The sequence below is a fragment of the Nerophis lumbriciformis genome, linkage group LG08 (genome assembly GCF_033978685.3).
Source record: "Nerophis lumbriciformis linkage group LG08, RoL_Nlum_v2.1, whole genome shotgun sequence".
Lineage (NCBI taxonomy): Eukaryota > Metazoa > Chordata > Actinopteri > Syngnathiformes > Syngnathidae > Nerophis > Nerophis lumbriciformis.
The window spans coordinates 10,720,001-10,745,830 of record NC_084555.2 but is presented as its reverse complement, the minus strand read 5'-3'; the positions used below and the strand labels follow the sequence as shown (position 1 = coordinate 10,745,830).

The 25,830-nt window shown below is 38.2% G+C and overlaps 1 protein-coding gene across 1 annotated transcript; it reads left to right on the top strand.

Annotated features, from left to right (window-relative positions):
- Positions 1-22,345, top strand: grhl3 (grainyhead-like transcription factor 3). The gene is made up of 15 exons (XM_061968250.2): positions 1-141; positions 1,308-1,488; positions 1,559-1,623; positions 1,936-2,191; positions 2,257-2,496; positions 2,847-2,958; positions 3,034-3,128; positions 5,579-5,737; positions 5,821-5,896; positions 12,303-12,427; positions 14,944-14,969; positions 16,282-16,367; positions 17,503-17,588; positions 17,676-17,740; positions 21,391-22,345. The coding sequence occupies exons 1-15, from the start codon at positions 125-127 to the stop codon at positions 21,506-21,508; spliced, it is 1,707 nt and encodes a 568-aa protein (XP_061824234.2). The 5' UTR covers positions 1-124; the 3' UTR covers positions 21,509-22,345.
- The last annotated feature ends 3,485 nt before the right edge of the window (positions 22,346-25,830 follow it).

The window sequence follows — 25,830 nt, the reverse complement described above, 5'->3', positions numbered from 1 at the left end:
AAGTCATCGGCGCGTCACTCAGTGATTCTCTCTAACCTAACCTGCAGAGGAAAAAAAAAAAGAAACAAAAAGAAAGAAAACCCCCCTCAAAGGAACTTTATTTCAGCTCACTCGGACTGGAGACATGACCAAAGAGACTGAGTAAGTAATTTATGCGGCTTTTTAATCCATTAAAGATTTTAAGGTGCTCCACCCACCCCTCCATGTTAAATCTGCAACGAGACCCCCATGTGAAAGATTTGAAAGAGAGAAAGTGATAGTAGTGGTCCGTGCTTGTCTGTCACCTGGAGGCCGCCAAGCACAAAAGGACGCTTGGAAGTAGGAATCTCCTCTTAAAGTGTTGGATGCAATGACAGCATGTAATGCATTGAATTACATAACGCTGTGGGATGGGGGGGGTGTAACCTGAGAAGACCCCCTTAGCCCCCTTAATGTGTCTGTAGGAGCATGAATGTGTGCGGTGTAGATGTTGGTGCAGCAGGTGCACCTCTAAGTCCTGCATGTCTTAACCACCTGGGGGTCTTTCCCCCCTCTGTCGGCACATTTAACGAGCTATTTATCCGGAGTCAACTGTCAGGCAAACTCCAAAAGGGATTCTTCAGGACCACGTCACGGATGAAGTCCCCAAACAAATCCAATCCTCTAAATCTGTTTGCTTCTCTACAAACAAGACAGGATTGAAGAATGTGTTTGTTTGGCTTTCGCTGCAGTAAAAGAACAAAAACACAACCCCAAACCCCTCCGCCACCCCCCTGTTTTTTCTCCCTCTACCTGAGAGTTTTTCGACATATTCTTGCTCAGGATGTTTTGCAATCGAAACCTTTCATGCTCAGGGGGGAGAATGAACTCACTCGTCACGACGTGATGAATGGATGAGTTGTCACAGAGGGAGGAATGAAAACACTCACATTTAGACATTTGGATGCTAACGCCTTGTTTATATATCCTTCTGGGGACCAGTGTACACTGCAGTGGACATTTGTGGTTTTGCATAACAAGTGTTTATTGCAAAGCACGCTGGTTCTAAGGAGAATGTTGTGCATAAAAACTCATAGTCAAGAAAATATCGATGCTTCTTTCACTTAGTTCGTTTGGATCAATACTACACCTTCTCTTAAACATGTTCACATATGAGAGAAAAATAAGAATCACTGATTTAACTTCTGTTAACCTCTGTATCGATATTAAACTTTCTGTTATCACCACTTACCATCGTGGCTTAGCTTCCAATATGTGTCTCGTAGTTAGCAGTTAAAGATAATTCCACCTCTGATTCTAACCAATCCATTATTGAATTCCTCACAAAGGACTCTGGGAGTGGTCTTTCAGAGCGAGAACTTCAACTATCACAACCGTCTGAACACAAGCTACTTAATGGACTCCTGGTCCTACCTGGAGAACACCTTGCCGGAGGAGAGCCTGTCCAAACCCAGACTCCACCCTGGGGACGACTTGGCAGCCATCACCATGCTTTATGAACAATGCAAGGTAAGTCTGCCGTACCAATGACAATTCGGGTATTGCTTCATCAGAGTTGACGTTGACGTTATCTTTCCAGAACCAGAAGGAGCAGAAGATTACCGGCTTGAGTCGAAACGGTAGCGTCTGCAAACCAACAGAGAGGTAAGAGTTTGATAAAAACTCAAGAGGAAATAGGGGGAAAAGGGGTAATCCTCAAATCAAACACAGCCATGTTTGCCTCTCTGGTCTCCATCAGCAGCTCTCTTAGGACAGACAATTAACTCAGCCCTTTACCCTTAGTGTCACCCATGTCGGGTTGGGTGAGACTTGAGTCCATTGTGGGTCTGCTAGTGTTTGAGAAACTCAAACAAGAGCTGGATTAAGACACAAACAGTACCCACCCCAGACTGAAGACTCCTTCCAAGGAGTGTGTACACCTAAAAACATGTGACAGATGATTCTCTTTGCCGCCAGGACTCCAACCAATGACCTTGTCTCTTTGGAGACGTCCGCCAACGTCATGAAGATCCTCTCCGAGAGTGCTCCGGCCAGCTACTCCTTGGAGGTGCTAGGATCCAAGCAGAATCCGTCCCTGCCGCCAAGCGCCGACACCTACGCCACCTTGACCAGCGTGGCGGCGGACACCGACAAGCAGGATCTCAATATCATCTTTGACTCTATACTGCAAAAGTGGCCTGAACCCGGCGCTTTTCCTGACCCCAATGCGGAGGTACAGGACACCTCAATCTCCTACACGCTAGCTGTGTCTAACTTGTTGTTTTATGCGGTTCTTAGACTCTCAACTACAACAGTGGCTATGCAGAGGACCACTCCAGTCCCGTCTACTCTGGATCCTATGCCGGATCCCCGCCTGAGAGATATAGGAGTGAGCTCCAGTTCTCCCTGGGTGCTCCCGCGGCATCCTCTTACAAATCCAGTGAGTTGCCCATGGTCTACCTGAACAAGGGGCAGTTCTATCCCATCACCTTGCAGGGAGTGGACAGCAGTGCCTGCATCACGACGACTAAAGTCAAGGTAATTTGTTGAGATGGTCAAAAGGGGACAACCTTCCCAATTATTTTGTATTTCACGTGGAACTGACTAACACTCTGGGTTGGGAAATCCTGTCTGTGATAACGCCAGCTCCAAATCTTTGAGCTGACGTGTGCAGCAGCAACAAAACAAGGAGTGGGGGAAGGTGTGGTGTTGTTTTTGAACAGCACAGGGCGACAATCTTTTCTTTGTCAAGGCCGTAAGAAGGGACAAACGTACACAAACAGCTCACGGCAAATAAGTGACGACAAGAGAGGCAGAAAGGAAGGATTTGAAGTAATGAGTGATCACCACTTGACGCTAAATTCTCTTCCACCTTTCTCCTACTCCAGACGGTGGTCATGGCGGTTTTTGAGAATGACAAAACCCCGGAAATGCAGCTACGCTTTTGGAACCACTGGCACGCACGCCAGCCAACCGTCAAGCAAAGGGTCATTGACATCGGTATGTGACGCAAAATCCACCTGCACCGTACAGTTCCCATAAACCCCGCCTAACTCGATCTCTCCGTCGTCACAGCCGACTACAAGGAAGTGTTTAGCGGCATCAGCGACGTGGAAGAGGTCGCGTTCAACGCCCTTTCCTTTATCTGGAACCCCAACGAAGAAGCCAAGGTAACATTTATCTGCGATGCGGACAGGTGCAAGATTTAGGAGTTAGAAATAAAACAGACGGGAACGAGGGGAAGGAGTGGTTGAGGAGGGAGGGGAGGAATCCAAGAAATGTGTTTGGCCCCGAGGCTCAGTCACAGCCGCAAAGGCCAAATTCTCGGTGGGGTTGGGCATGCCAAAAAACCTGCTGCGGGTGGAGAGGCAAGCAGGAAGGGAAGACATCTCGTACTGAAATGAAAGAATGCTTAGGAGACACAGTAGAGTCCTTTGGAAAAAATATGTCACGTCAGGGGAAATATGGCCCCGATGTGAGCTCCGATTTCGTATCAAATCAATGTCTTTCTTTATTTCTTCTGTATAAATAATTAACAACAGTTTTGCAGGGAATTCATGCAAGCTTGGGTATTTTATCTTACAGTTTAGGACAAAATGCTCTGCACAAACTGAAATGCAAGCAATATGAAATACAGTAGTACCTCGGGATACGAGAACATCAGAATAGGAGTTTTTCAGGATCAGGTCTCTCTGCTAATTGTTATGATTCAGGTTCCGAGCAAAAATTTGGATCACAAGGCTTTCCACCGCTAATGAATGTCACAGTTCACAAGTAAGATTCGACCAAAACAAACGGTCTTACTTGCTCGACATGGACATAACTTTGTTTTCCCATCATGGGAAGGAAGAAAGTGAGAAAAAGTGAATGATATTCTTTGAAATAAAGTAACAAATCATCGAAAACAAATTGCAAACATGTCGCCATAGCTAACTTGGTGGAAGAGTTTGAGCGGTGAAGCAGAATGATTTTAACGTTAAATGTTAAAATAATATCCAAATTGGCTGACATGTATCCAAGAAATATGGCAAAGCTGCTGGTGGTGTGTTTGACAAAGAAGTACCCTAGAGTTCCGCTCTCCAACTTACATGCTGTACTACTGTCTATTGTATTGTTTGTCATACAATATTTATGATCTAAACCGAGGATGTCAAACGTAAGGCCCGAGGGCCGGTTTAGGCCAGCGAACAGGTTTTATCCGGCATGCCAGATGAGTTTGCTAAGTATAAAAATTAACCTGAAATTTTTGAATGAAAGAAACTGCTGTTCTAAATGTGTCCACTAGATGTCGCAATAGCAATTCTTTGTATCTTTGTAGATGATGCTACATATGTACAAAATAAACCACATGATGTTAGTACATCAGTCAAGGAAAATGATCAAACTAGATAAATAACATCCTGTAATTTGATTTTGATTTAAAAATGTTTTTATCTTGATAGATTGAAAATGAACACCAATGAGTTGACTGATGAACATTATCATATAATTTATTCAGAAAATATAAATAACGACAAATAAAGATAGAATGCTATTAACCGCAACATGTAAGTGTAAAAAAAACAACCAACAACATTATGATTTCTACAATTTCAGAATGTGCTTGTTCTATTTTTAAACAAAGAAAACAATCTGAAGTTGTCTTTATTTTTAAGTTATCGTGTGGGATTTTACCAGTCTGGCGCACTTGGGAGTAGATTTTTCTCCATCTGGCCCCCGATCTAAAATGAGTTTGACACCCCTGATCTAAAACATCCTTTTTCTATCTAAAAGGCATGTCACGTGTACCAATAAATTGATTTTAATTCATTTTAATAGGCAATGCTGTTTCGCAATATTTTTCGAGCTGATTCCAAATGGATTAAACTCGTATCTTGAGGTACTAACGTATCAGAAAAAAAGGACAAAAAAATAAATAAATATATACATATATATATATATTTTTTTTAATTATTTTTTTTTTAATTTTATTTATTTATTTTTAAACAGGGCATGTTTTTTTGCTATCTTACATCTTTTTTCCATGTATTAATTTATTTCAGGCAATGACATTAAAAAAAAAAAAAGTACAAGGTAGACAACATATAATAATATAAATTAATATAATGCAAAAGGTAATGTACAGTATGTAAGAATGAGTATGTAAGGAATAATCTTGGTAGTAAAACATCCCACAATACCATATTATGTGTATGTTAAAGTAAAATTGTATTTTGTGGGTTTTTTTTTTAATATATTTGTCTTATTTCCACTATTTATTTTTCTTAACATCTCTATTTTTGCAGTGCAGTTCCTGATATAAAAAAAAAACCAAACAAAAAAACATGATTATGTTCCCATAAACCTTTTGTTAGTTTATTTCCTACGCTTCCCATTAAAGTAACGATACATTTCTGCTCAACATTTAAATGTGTACCAATTTGTATGCTTTGACTCCCCACTGGAACGTGAAAAGATTCTTAGGTGAAAGTAAAACAAACTCCCGAGCTATACGTTGGCCTCTTGTCATGTTATCATTAGCCCACAGGACTTGAAAGCTGTCATGGCCAGTAAGCGCGTGACGATGGCATCAAAAAAAAAAAACAACCCCTGCAGATAACACAATTGTTCCCTCCTGCAGGTGTTCATCGGCATCAACTCGTTGAGCACAGACTTCTCGTCCCAGAAAGGCGTGAAGGGCCTGCCCCTCAACCTCCAGATAGATACCTACGACTACAGCTCGGGAAGCAACCGGCTCATACACAGAGCTGCTTGCCAAGTCAAGATTTTCTGCGATAAGGTAAGTCAACTGTGCATCCTGCATATGCTGTACATCAGCACAACCTGACTTTTTTTTCATAACTTTTTTTTTTGCATACGCAGGGGGCCGAGCGAAAGATGCGCGATGAGGAGAGGAAGAGGACCAAGAGGAGGGTGAAGACGACCAATGATGCCAATGGTAAGAATTTATCAAAAACTTCAAAAATACCGTCCTAAACTTTTTTGGTACGTGCTCGGACATTGTTTGCAAGGCACATTTTTTGCATAAATTGCATACAGATAAGGGTTAGTAGAAAACAATATGACAATAGTTTTAAAAGCTCTATCGTTGGTTAAATTTATATAAATTACATCGTGTATTGTCTATATCGTGCGAAAAACAGTACAGTAGTTGTATCTCTAGACCAGTGTTTTTCAACCTTTTTTAAGCCAAGGCACATTTTTTGTGTCCACCAGCAGAAATCATTAAAAAACGAAACTCAGTTGACAGTAAAAAGTCGTTGTCGCAATTGTTGGATATGACTTTAAACCATAACCAAGCATGCATCACTATAGCTCTTGTCTCAAAGTAGGTGTACTGTAACCCCCTGTCCCATCACGCCATGACTTATTTGGAGTTTTTATGCTGTTTTCCTGTGTGTAGTGTTTTAGTTCTTGTCTTGCGCTCCTATTTTGGTGGCTTTTTCTTCTTTTTTGATATTTTCCTGTTGCAGTTTCATGTCTTCCTTTGAGCGATATTTCCCGCATCTACTTTGTTTTAGCAATTAATAATAATTCAGTTGTTTTTATCCTTCTTTGTGGGGGACATTGTTGATTGTCATGTCATGTTCGGATGTACTTTGTGGACGCCGCCTTTGCTCCACAGCAAGTCTTTGCTGTCGTCCAGCATTCTGTTTTTGTTTACTATGTAGCCAGTTCAGTTTTAGTTTCGTTCTGCATAGTCTTTCCTAAGCTTCAACGCCTTTTCTTAGGGGCACTCACCTTTTGTTTATTTTCGGTTAAAGCATTAGACACCTTTTGACCTGCACGCTGCCTCCCGCTGTTTCCGACATCTACTAAGCAATTAGCTACCGGCTGCCACCTACTGATATGATATGGTACACCATGTTTACTCTGCCGAGCTCTAGACAGCACCGACACTCAACAACAACACATCATTGGCAGACTACAATAACTGATTTGCAAAAAATATATTTTTAACCCAAATAGGTGAAATTAGATAATCTCCCACGGCACACCAGACTGTATCTCATGGCACACTAGTGTGGGGAAATACCAACTAAGCAATGACTTGTGAGAGGGTCAGGGGCTCATATTGATGTTTGTTTTTTATTGGGTCACTATTTAAATCTGTTCATAAACTCAAGCATAACCTCTAGGAGCCAGTGTCCACTACAGTGGACATGTGTGTTTTGCACAACTTTGACAAAGGAAAAAAAACAAACAATTGTCCCTGGTGAGGATGCTGGTTTTCAAAAGAATATACTAATTTTTTAAATTTTTTCTGAAACATATGGCCATGTATGGTAGATCAAGCCAGTGTCCACCACAGTGGACATTTGTGTTTTGCACAACTTTGACAAAGGAAAAGAAAAACAATTGTCCATTGGTGAGGATGCTGGTTTTCAAATGAATATACTCAATTCTTTCATTTCCTCCCATGTGGCATTTTTGAAACATATGGCCATATATGGTAGATCAAGCCAGTGTCCACCACAGTGGACATTTGTGTTTTGCACAACTTTGACGAAGGATAAGAAAAACAATTGTCCATTGGTGAGGATGCTGGTTTTCAAAAGAATATACTCAATTCTTTAATTTTCTCCCATGTGGCATTTCTGAAACATATGGCCATATATGGTAGATCGAGCCAGTGTCCACTACAGTGGACATTCGTGTTTTGCCCTACAATACTATTTTTTTTACAATGTTGCAACTTTGACAAAACACATTAAGTTGCTGATTGGCTGGGAGAAGCCACATAATCCCAGCCAGCGGCACAGAGTAGGGACAATGTACCAATCCCCATGCACATACACCAAAAAATGCTGGGTTATTTTGCTAACCCAATTCATGAGTTATTTTTATGAAGGGAAATCAATTTTTTGGGCTATAAGGGTATTATTTTAACTCAATTTCTGGGTTTTCAAAACTATGAACCATTTTTGGGTTGTTTTTCAATGAGTAATGCATTTTTGGGGGTAAAAGGCTTTTTTTTAATAAAAAGTTACTTTTTCTTGAAGGGAATTTTATAAAGGATTAATCTCATTAACATTATTTACAATCACACATCTTTTATTCCATCCATCCATTTACTACCGCTTATTCCCTTTGGGGTTGCGGGGGGCGCTGGAGCCTATCTCAGCTACAATCGGGCGGAAGGCGGGGTACACCCCGGACAAGTCGCCACCTCATCGCAGGCACATCTTTTATGTAAATGAAAATATTTGAGCAGGAGTAGGATAAACCAGCAGTAAAATGTATCATTTTTAACAAACTATTGGGTCAAGGAGCGCTAAATTGCGCAAGCTAATATTTGGGTTTGGAATAACCCAACATTGTAGTGAGCATTACTCAGCTTTTGGGTTAAATAAATTCAACCCAATAGTTGGGTTATGAATCAACCAACATTGAGTTAGAATAACTAAACTTTTAGGTTTAATAGTTCAACCCAATAGTTTGGTTGGGAATAACCCAATATTAAGTTATCATAACTCAACTTTTTGGTTAAATAATTCAACGCAAAATTTTGGTTGACCATTTTTACCCAAAATGTTGAGTTAAAATAACTCAAATAAGGGGTTCGTCTTTTTCTGAACCAGTAGTTGGGTTAAAATTGGGTTATTTTTTAGTGTGCAAGTACATCCCTGGGGTTTTGTAAAGTTTGAAGATTTTTTTTCTGTCATCGAAGTATGTCATTTATTTAAAAAAAGGTGCAAAAAGTATTATTTTTTAAATAATATAACTGATTAAGAATGTCTAAGACTACCTACGCCTCCCCATCAAAAATACAAACTGGTTCCTTCCAACAGGATAGCCTAGAATGGAACACTTCACGCAACACAGACGTCATAACTTCATCAAATCTCACCTTTAAGCATTTACACACATTTCGGAACGAGGGTGAGGCGATAGAAGAAAGGTAAAATTAAAATAAATCTATTTGTGGCATCGTAGGAGAAAGTTATGTACACGTTTCACTTTTGCATCTCAATGCCCATAATAACTGTGGTGTGTTCAAGGACCCTCGAGTAAAGTAACAAAGGTTTCATTAGGTTTTAAAGACAGGTAATAATGTAATCATAATATTAATAATGATAAGTTATTTTGATTCATATTATCTACTGATGATAATTCTACATGAATCAGTTAGTGTCTACAATCTGAAGTAAAATAAAATGTGTATTTAAGTAAATAATATGATTGTCTAATTTCATATTATGGACATTTTGTATTAAATTTGTTGTAATTTAAAAGTATTTAAAAATAAGCTTTTTTTAAACAAAACAAAATTATTTCAGGTAGAGGTGTCCAGAACAACATTTTTTACCTCAGCTTTGATCCGATTCGGAGTCCCGATATGATACTTTGACAACAGATCTGAAAATGTTTTATAGCAAGTAACTAAAGTAAACACAATACCACATTTTTATAAAGCTCATCGTATTTCATTTAAAATGTTCGACTATTGTTGTAAATCAAAATTGTTACGTGCATTTTTTTTAAACAAGATAAAGTATCTAGTGCACAATAACTAAACAAAAGCAAAAACTGATATTGGCTCCCGATAAAACCATTCGGGTTTTGCCCTCAAAGCTTCTCACTCCCTGACTTTGTAAACAATAACAAAAGTGACCCAAAAACTAGTAAGAACAAGAAAAATAAATTAGAAAGCTTCTCTCCTCCTCTCTTGTCCACTTTCTCCTTGTTTTCCTTTGAGTTATCTCTCTTTATACGCACTTGGAAAGCTACTATCTTATCCCATGATGGGGATCGGGACATCTCTACTTTCGAGGGTTTATCTCAGGGGTGTCGAACGTACGACCCGAGGGCCGGATCAGGCCCGTGACCAGGTTTTATCCGGCCCGCGGCATGAGTTTGCTAAGTATAAAAATGTACCTGAAATTTTTGAACAGAAGAAACTGCTGTTCTAAATGTGTCCACTGGATGTCGCAATAGCAATTTTTTGTATCTTCGTAGATCATACCTGGGCAAAATACGGCCAGTGGGCCACATGCGGCCCGTTATGATTTTCAATCCGGCCCACCGGACGTTCTACATAATTTTTTTAGACGTTTAACATCAATACACTAGACACATGATATTCAGTGTTTTACTGTTCATAGTTAATGTTATAAATTTCACTTTCTTTATTTTCATGTACATTTTGGGTGTCCCATTCAGTAAAAAACTGAGTGGCATTGTGACTTTTGGTAATAGTGTTCCTGAAAAAAAGGGACCCAAACACACATACTGTACGGCAGACTTTTACAGCTTAATTGTGTATATATAATTTATACACACATACACCTTGCCCCCCCCCCCCCAGACACATTTTTTTCTCTCAATGTGGCCCCCCGAGTCAAAATATTTGCCCAGCTCTGTCGTAGATGATGCTACATATGTACAAAACACATCACATGTCAAGGAAAATGATCACATTACATAAATAACATTCTATATTTTGATGTAATTTTTCATCTTGATAGATTGAAAATGATCACCAATGAGTTGACTGATGAACATTATCACATAATTTGTTCAGAAAATATAAATAACGACAAATAAATTATTAACTGCAACATGTAAGTGTAAAAAAAAAAAAAAAAAAAAAATAACATTATGATTTGTACATTGTGCTTGTTCTATTTTTAAACAAAGAAAACAATCTGAAGTTGTCTTTATTTTTAAGTTTTTTACCAGTCCGGCCCACTTGGGAGTAGATATTTCTCCATGGGGACCCCCATCCATACTTGCCAACCCTCCCGAATTTCCCGGGAGACTCCCGAATTTCAGTGCCCCTCCCGAAAATCTCCCGGGGCAACCATTCTCTCGAATTCCCCCCGAAAATATTGGGGGCGTGCCTTAAAGGCATTGCCTTTAGTGTCCTCAACAACTTGTTATCATGTCCGCTTTTCCTACATATAAACAGCGTGCCGGCCCAGTCACATAAAATTTTCGACTTTTACACACACACAAGTGAATGCAAGGCATACTTGATCAACAGCCATACAGGTCACACTGAGGGTGGCCGTATAAACAACTTTAACACTGTAACAAACATGCGCCACACTGTGAACCCACACCAAACAAGAATGACAAACACATTTCGGGAGAACATCCGCACCGTAACACAACATAAACACAACGGAACAAATACCCAGAACCCCTTGCAGCACTAACTCTTCCGGGACGCTACAATATACACCCCCGCTACCACCAAACCCCCACCCACCCACCATCTCCAGAATTCGGAGGTCTCAAGGTTGATAAGTATGCCCCCATCTAAAATGAGTTTGACACCCCTGGTTCATCTAAATATCTTCCAGATCTTTAAAAAGTAAAAAAAAAACGACTTAATGTGTCTTAAAAAGCTGGTTTTAACCAAATCTATGCACATTTAGTTTTTTAGTGCACGTAAACATACTAAGTGTGTGTAAGGGGTGGCGACCTTTGGGTTTAGGGTGGCACGGGGGGGGGCCCTTTAGGAGTCTCGGGAGTGTGGGGGCCCAGAAATAGCGCCTGAAATAAGTATTTCCTAAACTCCAAGCCCCAAATTTGACATTCGGGTCTGTGTTGCTCCAGCGTTGACCTATTGTGGCACAAAGAGAAATGCCTGATTGATTATCAGTAGGGATGTTCGATAATGGCTTTTTGCCGATATCCGATGTTCCGATATTGTCCAACTCTTTAATTACCGATACCGATATCAACCGATACCAATATCAACCGATATATACAGTCGTGGAATTAACACATTATTATGCCTCATTTGGACAACCAGGTATGGTGAAGATAAGATCCTTGTTTTTTTTAATTTATAAAATAAGATAAATAAATTAAAAACATTTTCTTGAATAAAAAAGAAAGTAAAACAATATAAAAACAGTTACAAAGAAACTAGTAATTAATGAAAATGAGTCAAATTAACTGTTAAAGGTTAGTACTATTAGTGGACCAGCAGCACGCCCAATCATGTGTGCTTACGGACTGTATCCCTTGCAGACTGTATTGATATATATTGATATATAATGTAGGAACCAGAATATTAATAACAGAAAGAAACAACCCTTTTGTGTGAATGAGTGTGAATGAGTGTAAATGGGGGAGGGGGGTTTTTTTGGGTTGGTGCACTAATTGTAAGTGTATCTTGTGTTTTTTTATGTTGATTTAATAATGAAAAAAAATAAAAAAAATAAAAAAACGATACCGATAATAAAAAAACGATACCGATAATTTCCGATATTACATTTTAAAGCATTTATCGGACATCTCTAATTATCAGTAAAATAGCTGACATGATCAACTCAATTGAACCCCTACGGTTGTGTCATTTTCAGTCCGTTGTAATTTTTGATTCCCAGCCAACAAGTCCTTGGTAAGCAGCTCCATGGGAAGTGACTGCACCTTCTTTCAGACCTTGGAAGACCACATCACACAGCCAGTCCTCTTCATCCCTGAGGCACATCTATCCAACTTACAGCGCATGGTAGGCCTCCTTCCAATACTACGACTACTACTTCTCTGGCGTGAGTCATAATCCCGACCCTTCGTTCACCCTGAAGGCAACAACCTGGGCACGGGACAGGTAGCGAGGAGGAGGGCGGGGGTGTGGAGGGAAGTGTGGGAAAGTATGCAGTGAGAAAAATCGGTCTGGGAAAAAAGAAGGGAGGAGAAAGTGAGGTACGACTCTAATTGGAGTCGAAACCACCAAGCCTGAGCGAGTGCGAGCAATGGGGGCCCTCCACACCTGGCACATCAGCAGCGTCCTCCAATACGCGCCACCCTCATCTTATTTCTCACGCCGCGCTGTTCAGACAAGCCAAAGTTCCCACGAGCTGTTTATGAATTATATTCAGTGGAGCACTTCATTTAATCCACATTTTGTTATGTTACAGCCTCATTTCAAAATGGAATTATTTCATTGTTGTCCTCAAAATTCTGCAGACAACACCCCATAATGACAATGTGAAAAAGTTGTGTTTTTTTTAAGTGCAAATTTTTTTTATTTTTTTTTAATCTAAAAAACCACATGTACTAAGTATTCAAAGCCTTTGCTTAATACTTTGTTGATGTACCTTTGGCATCAATTACAGCCTCAAGTCCTTTTGACTACAGTTCCACAAACGTGGCACACCTATCTTTGGGCAGTTTCGCCCATTCCTCGTTGCAGCACCTCCCAGGCTCCATCATATTGGATGGGAAGTGTTTGTTTTCATCCAGGATGTCTCTGTACATTCCTGCATTCATATTTCCCTCTATCCTGACTGGTCTCCCAGTTTCTGCCGCTGAAAAACATCCCCACAGCATGATGCTGCCACAACCATGCTTCCCTGCCTGGTTTCTTCCAAACATGACACCTGGCATTCACGCCAAAGACTTCAATCTTTGTCTCATCAGACCAGATCATTTTGTTTCTCGTGGTCTGAGAGTCTTTCAGGTGCATTTTGGCAAACTTTTTTTCTGTCTGACCACTATACTATCGCTACAGAGATGTTTGTCTTTCTGGAAGGTTCTCCTCTCTCCACAGTGTAATGCTGTAGCTCTGATAAAGTGACCATCGGGTTCTTGGTCACCTCCCTGACTAGACTAAGATGAATGCAGCAATGTACAGAGACATCCTGGATGAAAACAAACGCTTCCCATCCAACCTGATAGAGCTTGAGAGGTGCTGCAAAGAGGAATGGGTGAAACTGCCCAAAAATAGGTGTGCCGAACTTGTGGCATCGTATTCAAAAAGACTTAAGGCTGTAATTGCTGCCAAAGGTGCATCAACAAAGTATTGAGCAAAGGCTGTAAATACTTATGTACATGTGTTTTTACATTTTTTTACTTTGAATGAATTTGCAAAATAAAAATAAAAAACTTTTCACATTGTCAATATGGGGTAAACATACATTTTCTGAATACAAAAATACATGTCTTTTTAAATATAAAAATACTTGTTTCCAATTATAAAAACATCCCATAATAAATACGTATTTTAATATGAAAAATACATTTTTAGAATACAAAAATACTAATATCAATATTATCCAACATATTTCTCTATTATATATTTCTGAAAAATATGTGTGTACATATATTTGTACGAAATGTTTCTTCAAAGAAAAATATTTCCTTTAAAAAATATAAATATAAAAATTCTTAAATTGTATATAAACATTTTTTTTAAATAATAATTAATACGTAATTTATCAAAATTAAAATACTTTCTTCTTTTTTTATATACATTTTTATCAATATAAAAAAATATGTTTTAAATATTTTAAATACTTGAAGAGATACAAATATACTTATTTCATTAAAAAAAATCTAATTATAATTTTTTTTTGTAAAAATAAAAAAGATCTTATTTTTTATATAAAAAATTGTTTTAATATAATATATATATATATATATATATATATATATATATATGCTTATTCTCTAAAATTAATTTTCTAAATCAATATTTATTTGTATAGAAATACTTATAAAAAAATACAAATATTTATTTCCTTTAAAAGTATATTTCTAAATATAGAAATTGTTTTATACAGTTAAAAAATAAAACTATTTAATCGCTCTGAAACAAAAAAAACCTTATTTCTGTCGAACAACGCATTTGCGATTACCATTAACTATTTGCAAAAAATATATATATATATTTTTATATTGTCATTATGAGGTATTGTGTATATAATTTTGAGGACAACAATGAATTTATTCCATTTTGGAATAAGGCTGTAGCGCATAAATGTGGGAAGAGTAAAGCACTTTGAATACGTTCCGGATGCACTGCAAGCCCATGATGAAACCTCCATGGATTTCCACTAGAGGCGGCAGAAGTGCCTGCAAGACAATGGTTGTCCTCGCAGAGGGGGGGTTACGGGAAATGCAGTGTTGTGCGGCGATAACATTCTTTGACGGAGGCATGACTCGGCACACAAAGGTTGCATGGAGCGCATTAAGCAACGTGTTTATCGCTCTTCTGATCAGATCTTTTTGTCCTTCCTTCTGCAGGCCCCAACCATGGACGACAATGAGAGGTAAGCATCTTGTGCAAGCTCCAATAAGAAAGGGTTCAATCGGGCTTGGGTTGAGGACCCAACTGGCTCACGGCTTGATTTGTAGTATTTATCAGAGTATTATATATGATCTTTTTTTTTTTTTTGTTTGTTTTTGTTTTTTTTTAATTTAATTATTTATTTATTTATTTATTTATTTATTTTTATTTTTTATTTTTTTTATCTTTATATATGATCTTTTATTATATTATATTTTTTCACCAAGTGCCTCCTTAGAAAAAACTTGGCTCTGCAATTACCAGCAAAATGACCAACATTAACATACAGTAGCGTAATAGGCCTAAGTGTTCATCAAAAACAAAAACAAGGTTTTATTTAACAAGTATATTTAATATGTTTGGCCACTGTAACATACACACAGTTTGAACAGTAACACCATGTTTGAATATAAGAAAATAAAACACTTTATTTTAATCAAGTGATTCTTTGGCGTACCACTAGTGGTACACGTACCACAGTTTGAGAATCCCTGATATGGTTAGTACACAATTTCTTGTTGGTCGTAAATGAATGACATTTCATGTTGTTTGAACTTAGCAACGTTATTTTTACGCACTTAAACAGCAAAATACGGTCACATGTTTTTATATGATTTAATTATTTTTTTCTAAACATTTGGCCAGACGTGGGCTTACTTATCTTAGCGACACTACGGCAGTTGATTGCTCGGTGCATGCATCCTGTGCATCGGTTTCGGGGCAGCGTGGCTCAAATGGTAGAGCAGCTTCTGTCATCCTCGCCACTGCCGTTGTGTCCTTGGGCAAGACACTTCACCCACCTAGCTAGCAGTGCCTCCCACAACGGCGTATGAATATGTATGAATGTTTAGTGGTGGTTGGAGAGGGCGTTGGCACAAATTGGCAGCCACGCTTCCGTCAGTCTGCCCCAGGGCAGCTGTGGTTACAAATGGAGCTTAAGACCATATATACTGTATGTGTGAATGCAGAGGGAATGAATAACGCGTCTTACTGTAAAGCCCTTTAAGTGTCTAGAAAGGCGCTATATGAAATCTAACCCATTATAATAGTGTTATTATTATTGAAAAAAAATTCTGCAGGGTTAAATTTGTCACACCTGCGCTTAGTTGTCTTGGCGGCACTACGGACTTGTACTCACAGCAACCTTCTGCGTCCATGTCTTCTGTGTACTGGGACAGAAAAGAGCACCTAATTGGTGTATTTAATTAATAAAGGCAATGATGCAAATTGATGCAATTAAGTCCCTGCCCCTAATTTGAAGTCCTCTTCCCAACGTCGTTCCTTTTTATTTTTAGAAATTCACTAAAGAGGAGGTACTCGGAAAGAGAGCAGAACAGTTCTCCACCCAGCAAGCAAGCCCGCAGAGAAGATTCCCAAAGAGGTAAGCAGTCTTATATGCACATACATACATATAAAATATATATATATATATATATATATATATATATATATATATATATATATATATATATATATATATATATATATATATATATATATATACATGTATATATATATATACATATACATACATACATACATACATACATACATATATATATATATATATATATATATATATATATATGTATGTATGTATGTATATATATGTATATATATATATATATATATATAGGTTGAGGTCCATTCATATATATATATATATATATATATATATATATATATATATATATATGTATATATATATATATGTGTGTGTGTGTGTGTGTGTGTGTGTGTGTGTGTGTGTGTGTGTGTGTGTGTGTGTGTGTGTGTGTGTGTGTGTGTGTGTATACGTATACAGTACAGGCCAAAAGTTTGGACACACCTTCTCCTCATTCAATGTGTTTTCTTTACTTTCATGACTATTTACATTGTAGATTGTCACTGAAGGCATCAAAACTATGAATGAGCACATGTGGAGTTATGTACTTAACAAAAAAAGGTGAAATAACTGAAAACATACTTTATATTGTAGTTCAATTCTAGCCACCCTTAGCTCTGATCACTGCTTTGCACACTCTTGGCATTCTCTTGATGAGCTTCAAGCACACCTGTGAAGTGAAAACCATTTCAGGACCTCTTGAAGCTCATCGAGAGAATGCCAAGAGTGAGCAAAGCAGTAATCAGAGCAAATGGAGGCTATTTTGATATATATATATATATATATATATATATATATTTTTTTTTTTAATTAGTGCCGTCAAATTTAGTTGAATTTTATTAATTATACTTCGAAATTGTGATTGAGCACGACTTATCACACTGAATTACTTGCTTGCATACTTTACACTTTGAATTATGATTAATCGTGATTAAGCATAATTTGAATGTACTTAAAAAAAAAAAGTGACACAAATACAGACCAAATAAATTGGGTGATTAATCTGTGTTGATACATGATTAGTGCAATAATCTTTTGAGATTATTGGCATCAGTTGAAGCATTTGAATGTGACCAAATCTAAGCGGCTTGGCTTGATTTGTGTGTGTGTTGTTGGCTCTTTCCATTCTCAGTCCTGCTCTACGTGAGGACCAGCGCCGAGGAGGTCTTCGACGCGCTCATGCTCAGCACGCCAACGCTGAGGGGCCTACGAGAAGCGGTGAGTACACCAAAAACTAAACGCCTAATATTGAATTGTGTCAAAGATGCTCTGGTCTCGACTCATCGTCTGTAATTCTTTGCTCAGATTTCAGGAAAGTACGGCATGCAAGAAGACACCATTGGGAAAATCTACAAGAAATGCAAACGAGGGTAAGAAACCCGCATGAGTTCACGCTCTAATCTCGGCTTCCTTTACGGAATCTCAAGTTGACAGACCGGGTCGGTCGGTAGGTTGGCTCAGCTTGGTGGAATGTGTTAATTACGACTCCCCCTAAGGAAAAATATGACTAAGGGAGGATATAAATATTGCAAAAGTCCTGCATGTAAGTCACAACTGATTGTTGTGCGTTTCCACTACAAGTCAGTCATGAGAGTTTTGCATCAATGAAAGTGTGGCTGCTGGGTTCAGTCCCTAAATTCCCTCAAAAGTGCAATTTCAAGACTTAAAAAGTAGAGTTTGAGAAAAGCCGCCTCACTCTGAGAGATATTTCCGTGACTTTTTTTTTCCTGCCAACTCGTCACCACCGCAGGGCCAGCAGCCAACACTAACAGGTTGAGTTACATTCTCCTGGTAATTCCCTCGTCTCCTCACCCTCTCGTCTTCAATCAACCTTGTCCCCTACAGGCGGAGCGCATGAGCGGCCCGCTAATTCGGTCATTAAAGCCTTTACAGACTTCACGGGTTAGGGCTGAGGCAAAAGGAGGAGGAGGAGGAGGAGGAAGAATCAGACTGTCCTGATTTATGAAGCAACAACTGATGCGAGAGATAGATATTGAGTTTTTCCAACCCAGAACGTATCACAATGAAAACTTGATTGCATGTTGTCGACATCAGACAATAGGATGAGTAACCCGGTTTTTGTAGGCCAAAGTACAAAAACAACAAAAACTCAAATCCAAGCATGCGGAAATACTTGAAAGCAGGGTAAAAAAAACAGAATACAAAAAATACATGTTTTTTTTAGATATAAAAATACTTTCCAATCATAAAAACATCCAATTATAAAAACGTATTTTTATATAAAAAATACATTTTTAAAATACGAAAATACTAATATCAATATTTTCCAAAATATTTGTCTACTATATATTTTTGTAAAATATTTTGTACATATATTTGTACGAAATATTTCTTCAAAGAAAAATATTTCCTTTAAAAATATATAATTATAAAAATTATTATTTTCTATATCAATCAATCAATGTTTATTTATACAGCCCTAAATCACAAGTGTCTCAAAGGGCTGCACAAGCCACAACGACATCCTCGGTTCAGATCCCACATCAGGGGATATATATAAAATGTTTTAAAGAAATATGAATACGTAATTTTTGAAGATTAAAATACTTTCTTTTTTCAATATTTTTACCAATATAAAAATCATTTTTTGAATATAAAAATACTTGAAAAGATACAAATATACTTATTTCCTTTAAAAAAAAAATTTTTTTAAATCTAATTATAAACATATTTCTATGTGAGAATATGTTTTTCTTTTTTGTAAAGATAAAAAAAACTCTTGTTTTTTATATAAAAAATATTTTTTAATATAAAAAACTTTTTTTTTTAAACATATGCTTATTTTCCCTAAAATACATATTCTAAATCAATACTTATTTGTATAGAAATATTTTCTAAAAATAAAAATATTTATTTCCTTTAAAAGTATATTTCTAAATATAGAATGTTTTTTATATTTAAAAAAAAAAATAAAACTACTTAATTGCTTTTTATTTTATTTCTAAAACAAACAAAAAACGTATTTCTGTCGAACAATGCATCTGTGATTACCATTAACTATTTATGTTGTTTCCAATTTTCTTTTTTTTTTTTGGTAAAAGGTACTGAAAATATGAGACATACTAAATATATTTAGTCTGCCAACCAAACAAGAAAAAAAAAAGACTTGAGAAAACATGTGAAACAAGTAAAATGAGTATTTTGCCTATTGCAAAAAGTACAGCTCAGATTTAAACAAAATAGTACCTTGGGATAGGAGTTTAATTTGTTCTGTGACGTAGCTCATACCTTGCAAAAAAACCTAATAATGCGACACAGCGCAAATTAAAATCCATTTGATCAGTGCTTGGCCTCACCAAAACAGCCTAATTTTAACACGTACTGTAACTAAACAAAATTCACTTTTTAATAAAAATACATTGTGAAAAACTAAACAATCAAATGCATTACAAACAACAGTAGTTCCAGGAAGTAATGTAATAATAATGTACAGTGTCTACCTTGGAGAGTGGACTTTGATGGCATTTCCAAGCGAGCTAGTTTTCCATCAAACACACCATCTGCAGCTTCTCCATATTTTCATGGATAAATGTTCAGATATTTCAATGTCCTCGGCTGGTATCGCCGACTCATTCTGCTTCAGTAACGTGCAGACTAGCGGTGCTTAAATAAGTTAGCTCGCGACACCATACTTGCCAACCTTGAGACCTCCGATTTCGGGAGGTGGGGGGGGTGGGGTTGGGGGCGTGGTTAAGAGGGGAGGAGTATATTTACAGCTAGAATTCACCAAGTCAAGTATTTCATATATATATATATATATACTCGATACCGTAGTAGAGCGCAATATATGTATGTGTGGGGAAAAAAAATCACAAGACTATTTCATCTCTACAGGCCTGTTTCATGAGGGGGGTACCCTCAATCGTCAGGAGATCTCCTGACGATTGAGGGTACCCCCCTCATGAAACAGGCCTGTAGAGATGAAATAGTCTTGTGATTTTTTTTCCCCACACATACATATATATATATATATATATATATATATATATATATATATATATATATATATATATATATATATATATATATATATATATATATATATATATAAGAAATACTTGACTTTCAGTGAATTGTAGCTATATATATATTTAATTATATATATATATATATATATATATATATATATATATATATATATATATATATATATATATATATATAAGAGAAATACTTGAATTTTAGTGTTCATTTATTTACACACACATAACACTCATCTACTCATTGTTGAGTTAAGGGTTGAATTGTCCATCCTTGTTCTATTCTCTGTCACTATTTTTCTAACCATGCTGAACACCCTCTCTGATGATGCATTCTGCTTCGTCTCCTTGTTGTGTGCGAAGTTGTGCACTGCACTCTCTAAAAGCCCTAGATGTTATTGTCACATATGCATGTACACTAGATGGCAGTATTGTCCTGTTTAAGAGTGTCACAACATTGCTGTTTACGCCAGACAAACTGCTTTACGGTAAACGAAAACGTGACTGCTGTTGTTGTGTGTTGTTACCGCGCTGGGAGGACGTTAATGAAACTGCCTAACATTGAACCCACATAAGAAACCAAGAACTCGCCCTCGATCATTCTACAGTTATAACGTCATTGGGCAGGCACGCCGTTTATATTGTGGGAAAGCAGACGTGGAAACAGGCTGTCGACACGTCACTCAGGTCCGCATGGAGCTGGAGGGGGCGTGGCCTTTAGCTCTGCCTGAATTTCGGGAGATTTTCGGGAGAAAATTTGTCCCGGGAGGTTTTCGGGAGAGGCGCTGAATTTCGGGAGTCTCCCGGAAAATCCGGGAGGGTTGGCAAGTATGCGCGACACGCTCGGACATATTTCCGATGATTTCTTTCTTTAATTCAATGAACGAAATCCGCTTTTTCTTCTCAGCACTGTCCCCCGCACTCGTTTTCGTGCTCTGCATGCCTCGGAAAACATAGTTAAGTCCATCTCCGGCTCTTTAGCGCGACTTTTGCTGATGGAGTCTTTTTTTCTTCGCCAGGATTTACGTCAACATGGACGACAACATCATCGAACACTACACCAACCAGTCGGCCTTCCTCATCGAGATGTCCGAGGCGGCCAGCGGTCACTTCCAGGTCACTCTCTTCGAAGTATGACTCCACTCCAGGATCCCAGCTGTCTCTTTTAAGCACTACAACAAACAGCAGCAGTGGACTGACACAAAAACAATAAGAGACCTGGACTGAGCTGACCTTTCAATTTCGTAAAAAGTCTCCATTATTCTTTTTTTTGTAAATACCTCCATCAAGTTTGATTGTAATATTTGAAGCATTTATTATGTTTTAAGCTTGTACATATGAGTTTGTAAATAGATTTTAATATGACAGTGTTTTGTCAACTATCATTTTTCCGCTATGTATTTCAATGGAGCTGTTTTGTGTTGTATCCAGCATTTAGCCTGAGCAGGTTGCTACTTTGGCGGCTTAAAACATACCCGTCGTTTCCTCTAAAGGAATGTTTTTGTTTTATATTACATGTCAAACGCCTGCTAGTAACGTTTCTCACTGCCGCCTGGTAGTTTCACCACATCGTTCATTCAGAACCAAACGTCTCACATTTCCCGCCGTAAAACCACACAACGTTAGTATTGTTCGTCAATTAGCCCAAAAAAAGAAACCAACAACAACAACAACCTGTGGCCATTTCCTGCTTGTTTGTTTGGTGTAACCACAGAGAGTTCTACTGGAGACAGTACGACTGCATTCGGATTTTCATAGTATGCATGGAATGTGTACGTGTATGTGTGTGTGTGTGTGTGTGTGTGTGTGGAATTATTATTATACTTTTTTATTTTTTATTTGCTTCTTTATATGTTACGCATCATTTCAAAGCGAACATGTATCCCTGTAGTATTTCATTATCAAAACAAGTTGTGATATCGTCATATCATGCCCATTCTTTTGTACCGAAATAAATCAAAGTGCATAAACGTTTCAAGCTGTTGTTCCTTTTTTTGTGTGTTAGTAACCAAGGAATGCCATTTGTTTCCCCATACTGTGTATTCTATTAATCTGTTCTAGACACCCCAAAAATATTAACAAAAAACACATGTCAAAGAGAATAAATATACAAACCCCCAAAACCAGTGAAGTTGGCACGTTGTGTAAATCGTAAATAGAAACAGAATACAATGATTTGCAAATCCTTTTCAACCTATATTCAATTGAATAGACTGCAAAGACAAGATATTTAATGTTCGAACTGGACATCTTTGTTATTTTTTGCAACTATTAGCTCATTTGGAATTTAATGCCTGCAACATGTTTCAAAAGAGCTGGCACAAGTGGCAAAAAATACTGAGAAAGTTGAGGAATGCTCATCAAGCACTTATTTGGAACATCCCACAGGTGAACAGGCTAATTGGGCACAGGTGGGTGCCATGATTGGGTATAAAATCAGCTTCCATTCAGTCATTCACAAACAAGGATGGGGCGAGGGTCACCACTTTGTGAACAAATGCGTGAGCAAATTGTCGAACAGTTTAAGAACAACATTTCTCAACGAGCTATTGCAAGGAATTTCACCATCTACTGTCCGTAATACCATCAAACGGTTCAGAGAATCTGGAGAAATCACTGCACGTAAGCGATGATCTTACGGACCTTCAATCCCTCCGGCTGCACTGCATCAAAAAGCCACATCAGTGTGTAAAGGGTATCACCACATGGGCTCGGGAACACTTCAGAAAACCACTGTCAGTAACTACAGCTCGTCACTACATCTGTAAGTACAAGTTAAAACTCTAGTATGCGAAGCGAAAGCCATTTATCAACAACACCCAGAAACGCCGTCAGCTTCGCTGGGCCCGAGCTCATCTAAGATGGACTGATGCAAAGTGGAAAAGTGTTCTGTGGTCTGATGAGTCCACATTTCAAATTGTTTTTGGAAACTTTGGACGTCGTGTCCTCCGAAACAAAGAGGAAAAGAACCATCCGGATTGTTATAGGCGCAAAGTTGAAAAGCCAGCATCTGTGATGGTATGGGGGTGTATTAGTGCCCAAGACATGGGTCACTTACACATCTGTGAAGGCACCATTAATGCTGAAAGGTACATACAGGTTTTGGAGCAACATATGTTGCCGTCCAAGCAAAGTTATCATGGACGCCCCTGCTTATTTCAGCAAGACAATGCCAAGCCACGTGTTACAACAGCGTGGCTTCATAGTAAAAGAGTGCGGGTACTAGACTGGTCTGCCTGTAGTCCAGACCTGTCTCTCATTAAAAAAGGTGTGGCACATTATGAAGCCTAAAATAACACAATGGAGACCACGGACTGTTGAACAACTTAAGCTGTACATCAAGCAAAAATGGGAAAGAATTCCACCTGAAAAGCTTCAAAAATTGGTCTCCTCAGTTCCCTAATGTTTACTGAGTGTTGTTAAAAGGAAAACCCTAGAGGGGGGGGTTTACCCACATATGCGGTCCTCTCCAAGGTTTCTCATAGTCATTCACATCGACGTCCCACTGGGGTGAGTTTTTCCTTGCCCTTATGTGGGCTCTGTACCGAGGATGTCGTTGTGGCTTGTGCAGCCCTTTGAGACACTTGTGATTTAGGGCTATATAATTAAACATTGATTGATTGATTGATTGATTGAACACAGTGGTAAAAATGCCCCTGTGACAACTTTTTTGCAACGTGTTGCTGCCATTAAATTCTAAGTTAATGATTATTTGAAAAAAAAAAAATGTTGTTTCTCAGTTCGAACATTAAATATCTTGTCTTTGCAAATCCTTTTCAACTTATATTCTATTGCTGAGAGCACCGCGGGCCACACCCACGGGCGCTTCCTCTCCACACGGCTGCAGGAGATCTGCAATCAGCACACCTGCCCATAATGAGCGACCAGCCTTCATAAGCCAGCGCGTCTTGACATCCGGTGCCAGAACGTAGCTTCTCGTACCTAGTACAGTAAGCCCTCACGTCTCTAGCTTTCTCGCATGTGCATACTCTCTCCCTGTGCTCCCTTCCCCTCGTGTTCATTGTCTCGCGTGTTGCGTCGTCCTCCAGCTTCCTGTCGCCCTTCCTTGTCGTCGAGCTGTGTGTCTCGTCTCCCTGGACCCCCTGTGGATTCCTCCTTGCCTTTCTGGACTTCGACCTCACGCCTGCCCACTGACCACGATGCCTTGCTCATGTCCTTACCATGAATTGATTAAAGTGGACCCCGACTTAAACAAGTTGAAAAATGTATTCGGGTGTTACCATTTAGTGGTCAATTGTACGGAATATGTACTGTATTGTGCAATCTACTAATAAAAGTCTCAATCAATCAATCAATCAATCAATCCTCGACCATCCGCCTGCCCTTATTGGACTTCCGCCTCGATCTCAACACGCATGCTCAACACCCTCTGGTAACCACGCTCAGATAATACTCACACATAGTCACACTGCATCTCTTTGGATTAATCACACACCACACTCACATATTGAGCCGTCATTAAACACGCTGCCGGCTAACCACGTCATCGCCTCTCTGCCGTCTTCTTTTCCTGCTGTGCCGTCACAGTACTCTGTTTTTATTTACAAATCACACAACATGCCAACTTCACTGATTTGGGGTTTTGTAGTTTTACATGCAAATGATGAACGATATGATTAGGGAGCATTTATTGTATTTATTTAGGGGAGGGGAGAGCCACGCGAACCCTCACCTTTTGTACATTGCTACGAGTTCTTTCAAATCAAATCACAACTTTATTTATTTTGCACTTTTCATACACAGGCAAGTTGCAACACTAAGTTGTTTACACCAGTTTAAAAAGGGAAGAAAAAAAAGACATGGAGAATACTCAAAAATGTACGTAACCTAAAAAATACTATACATTTTTATAAAAAATATACTCTACATTTAAAAATAAATAAAACAAATTATATAATAGTAAGAATAGCAATGAGAAAAATTGAAAACAACAGACTACAAAATGGGTAGAGTTCAGTAAATAAGATAAAAATGTGTGCCTTTTAACTAGAGATGTCCGATAATATCGGACTGCGAAATGCTTTAAAATGTAATATCGGAAAGTATTGGTTTCAAGTAGTACAGAGCGCCAATAAACCTTAAAGGCACTGTCTTTGCGTGCCGGCCCAGTCACATAATATCTACGGCTTTTCACACACACACAAGTGAATGCAAGGCATACTTGGTCAACAGCCATACAGGTCACACTGAGGGTGGCCGTATAAACAACTTTAACACTGTTACAAATATGCGCCACACTGTTTTTTATTTTATTTTTATTTTTTTATTTTTTTTTTGTGTCCTGTCCAGCTTCTCAGGCAAATCATATAGTTGATGTAGATGCCCATGTCGGCTGTTCAGATTTACTTTACAAAAGAGAAGTGTAGGATTCTTCTCTTGTTGCCTTATTTGTATTTGACTTTATTAAATGTATTTATATTATCATTTAGTGCAGCCGG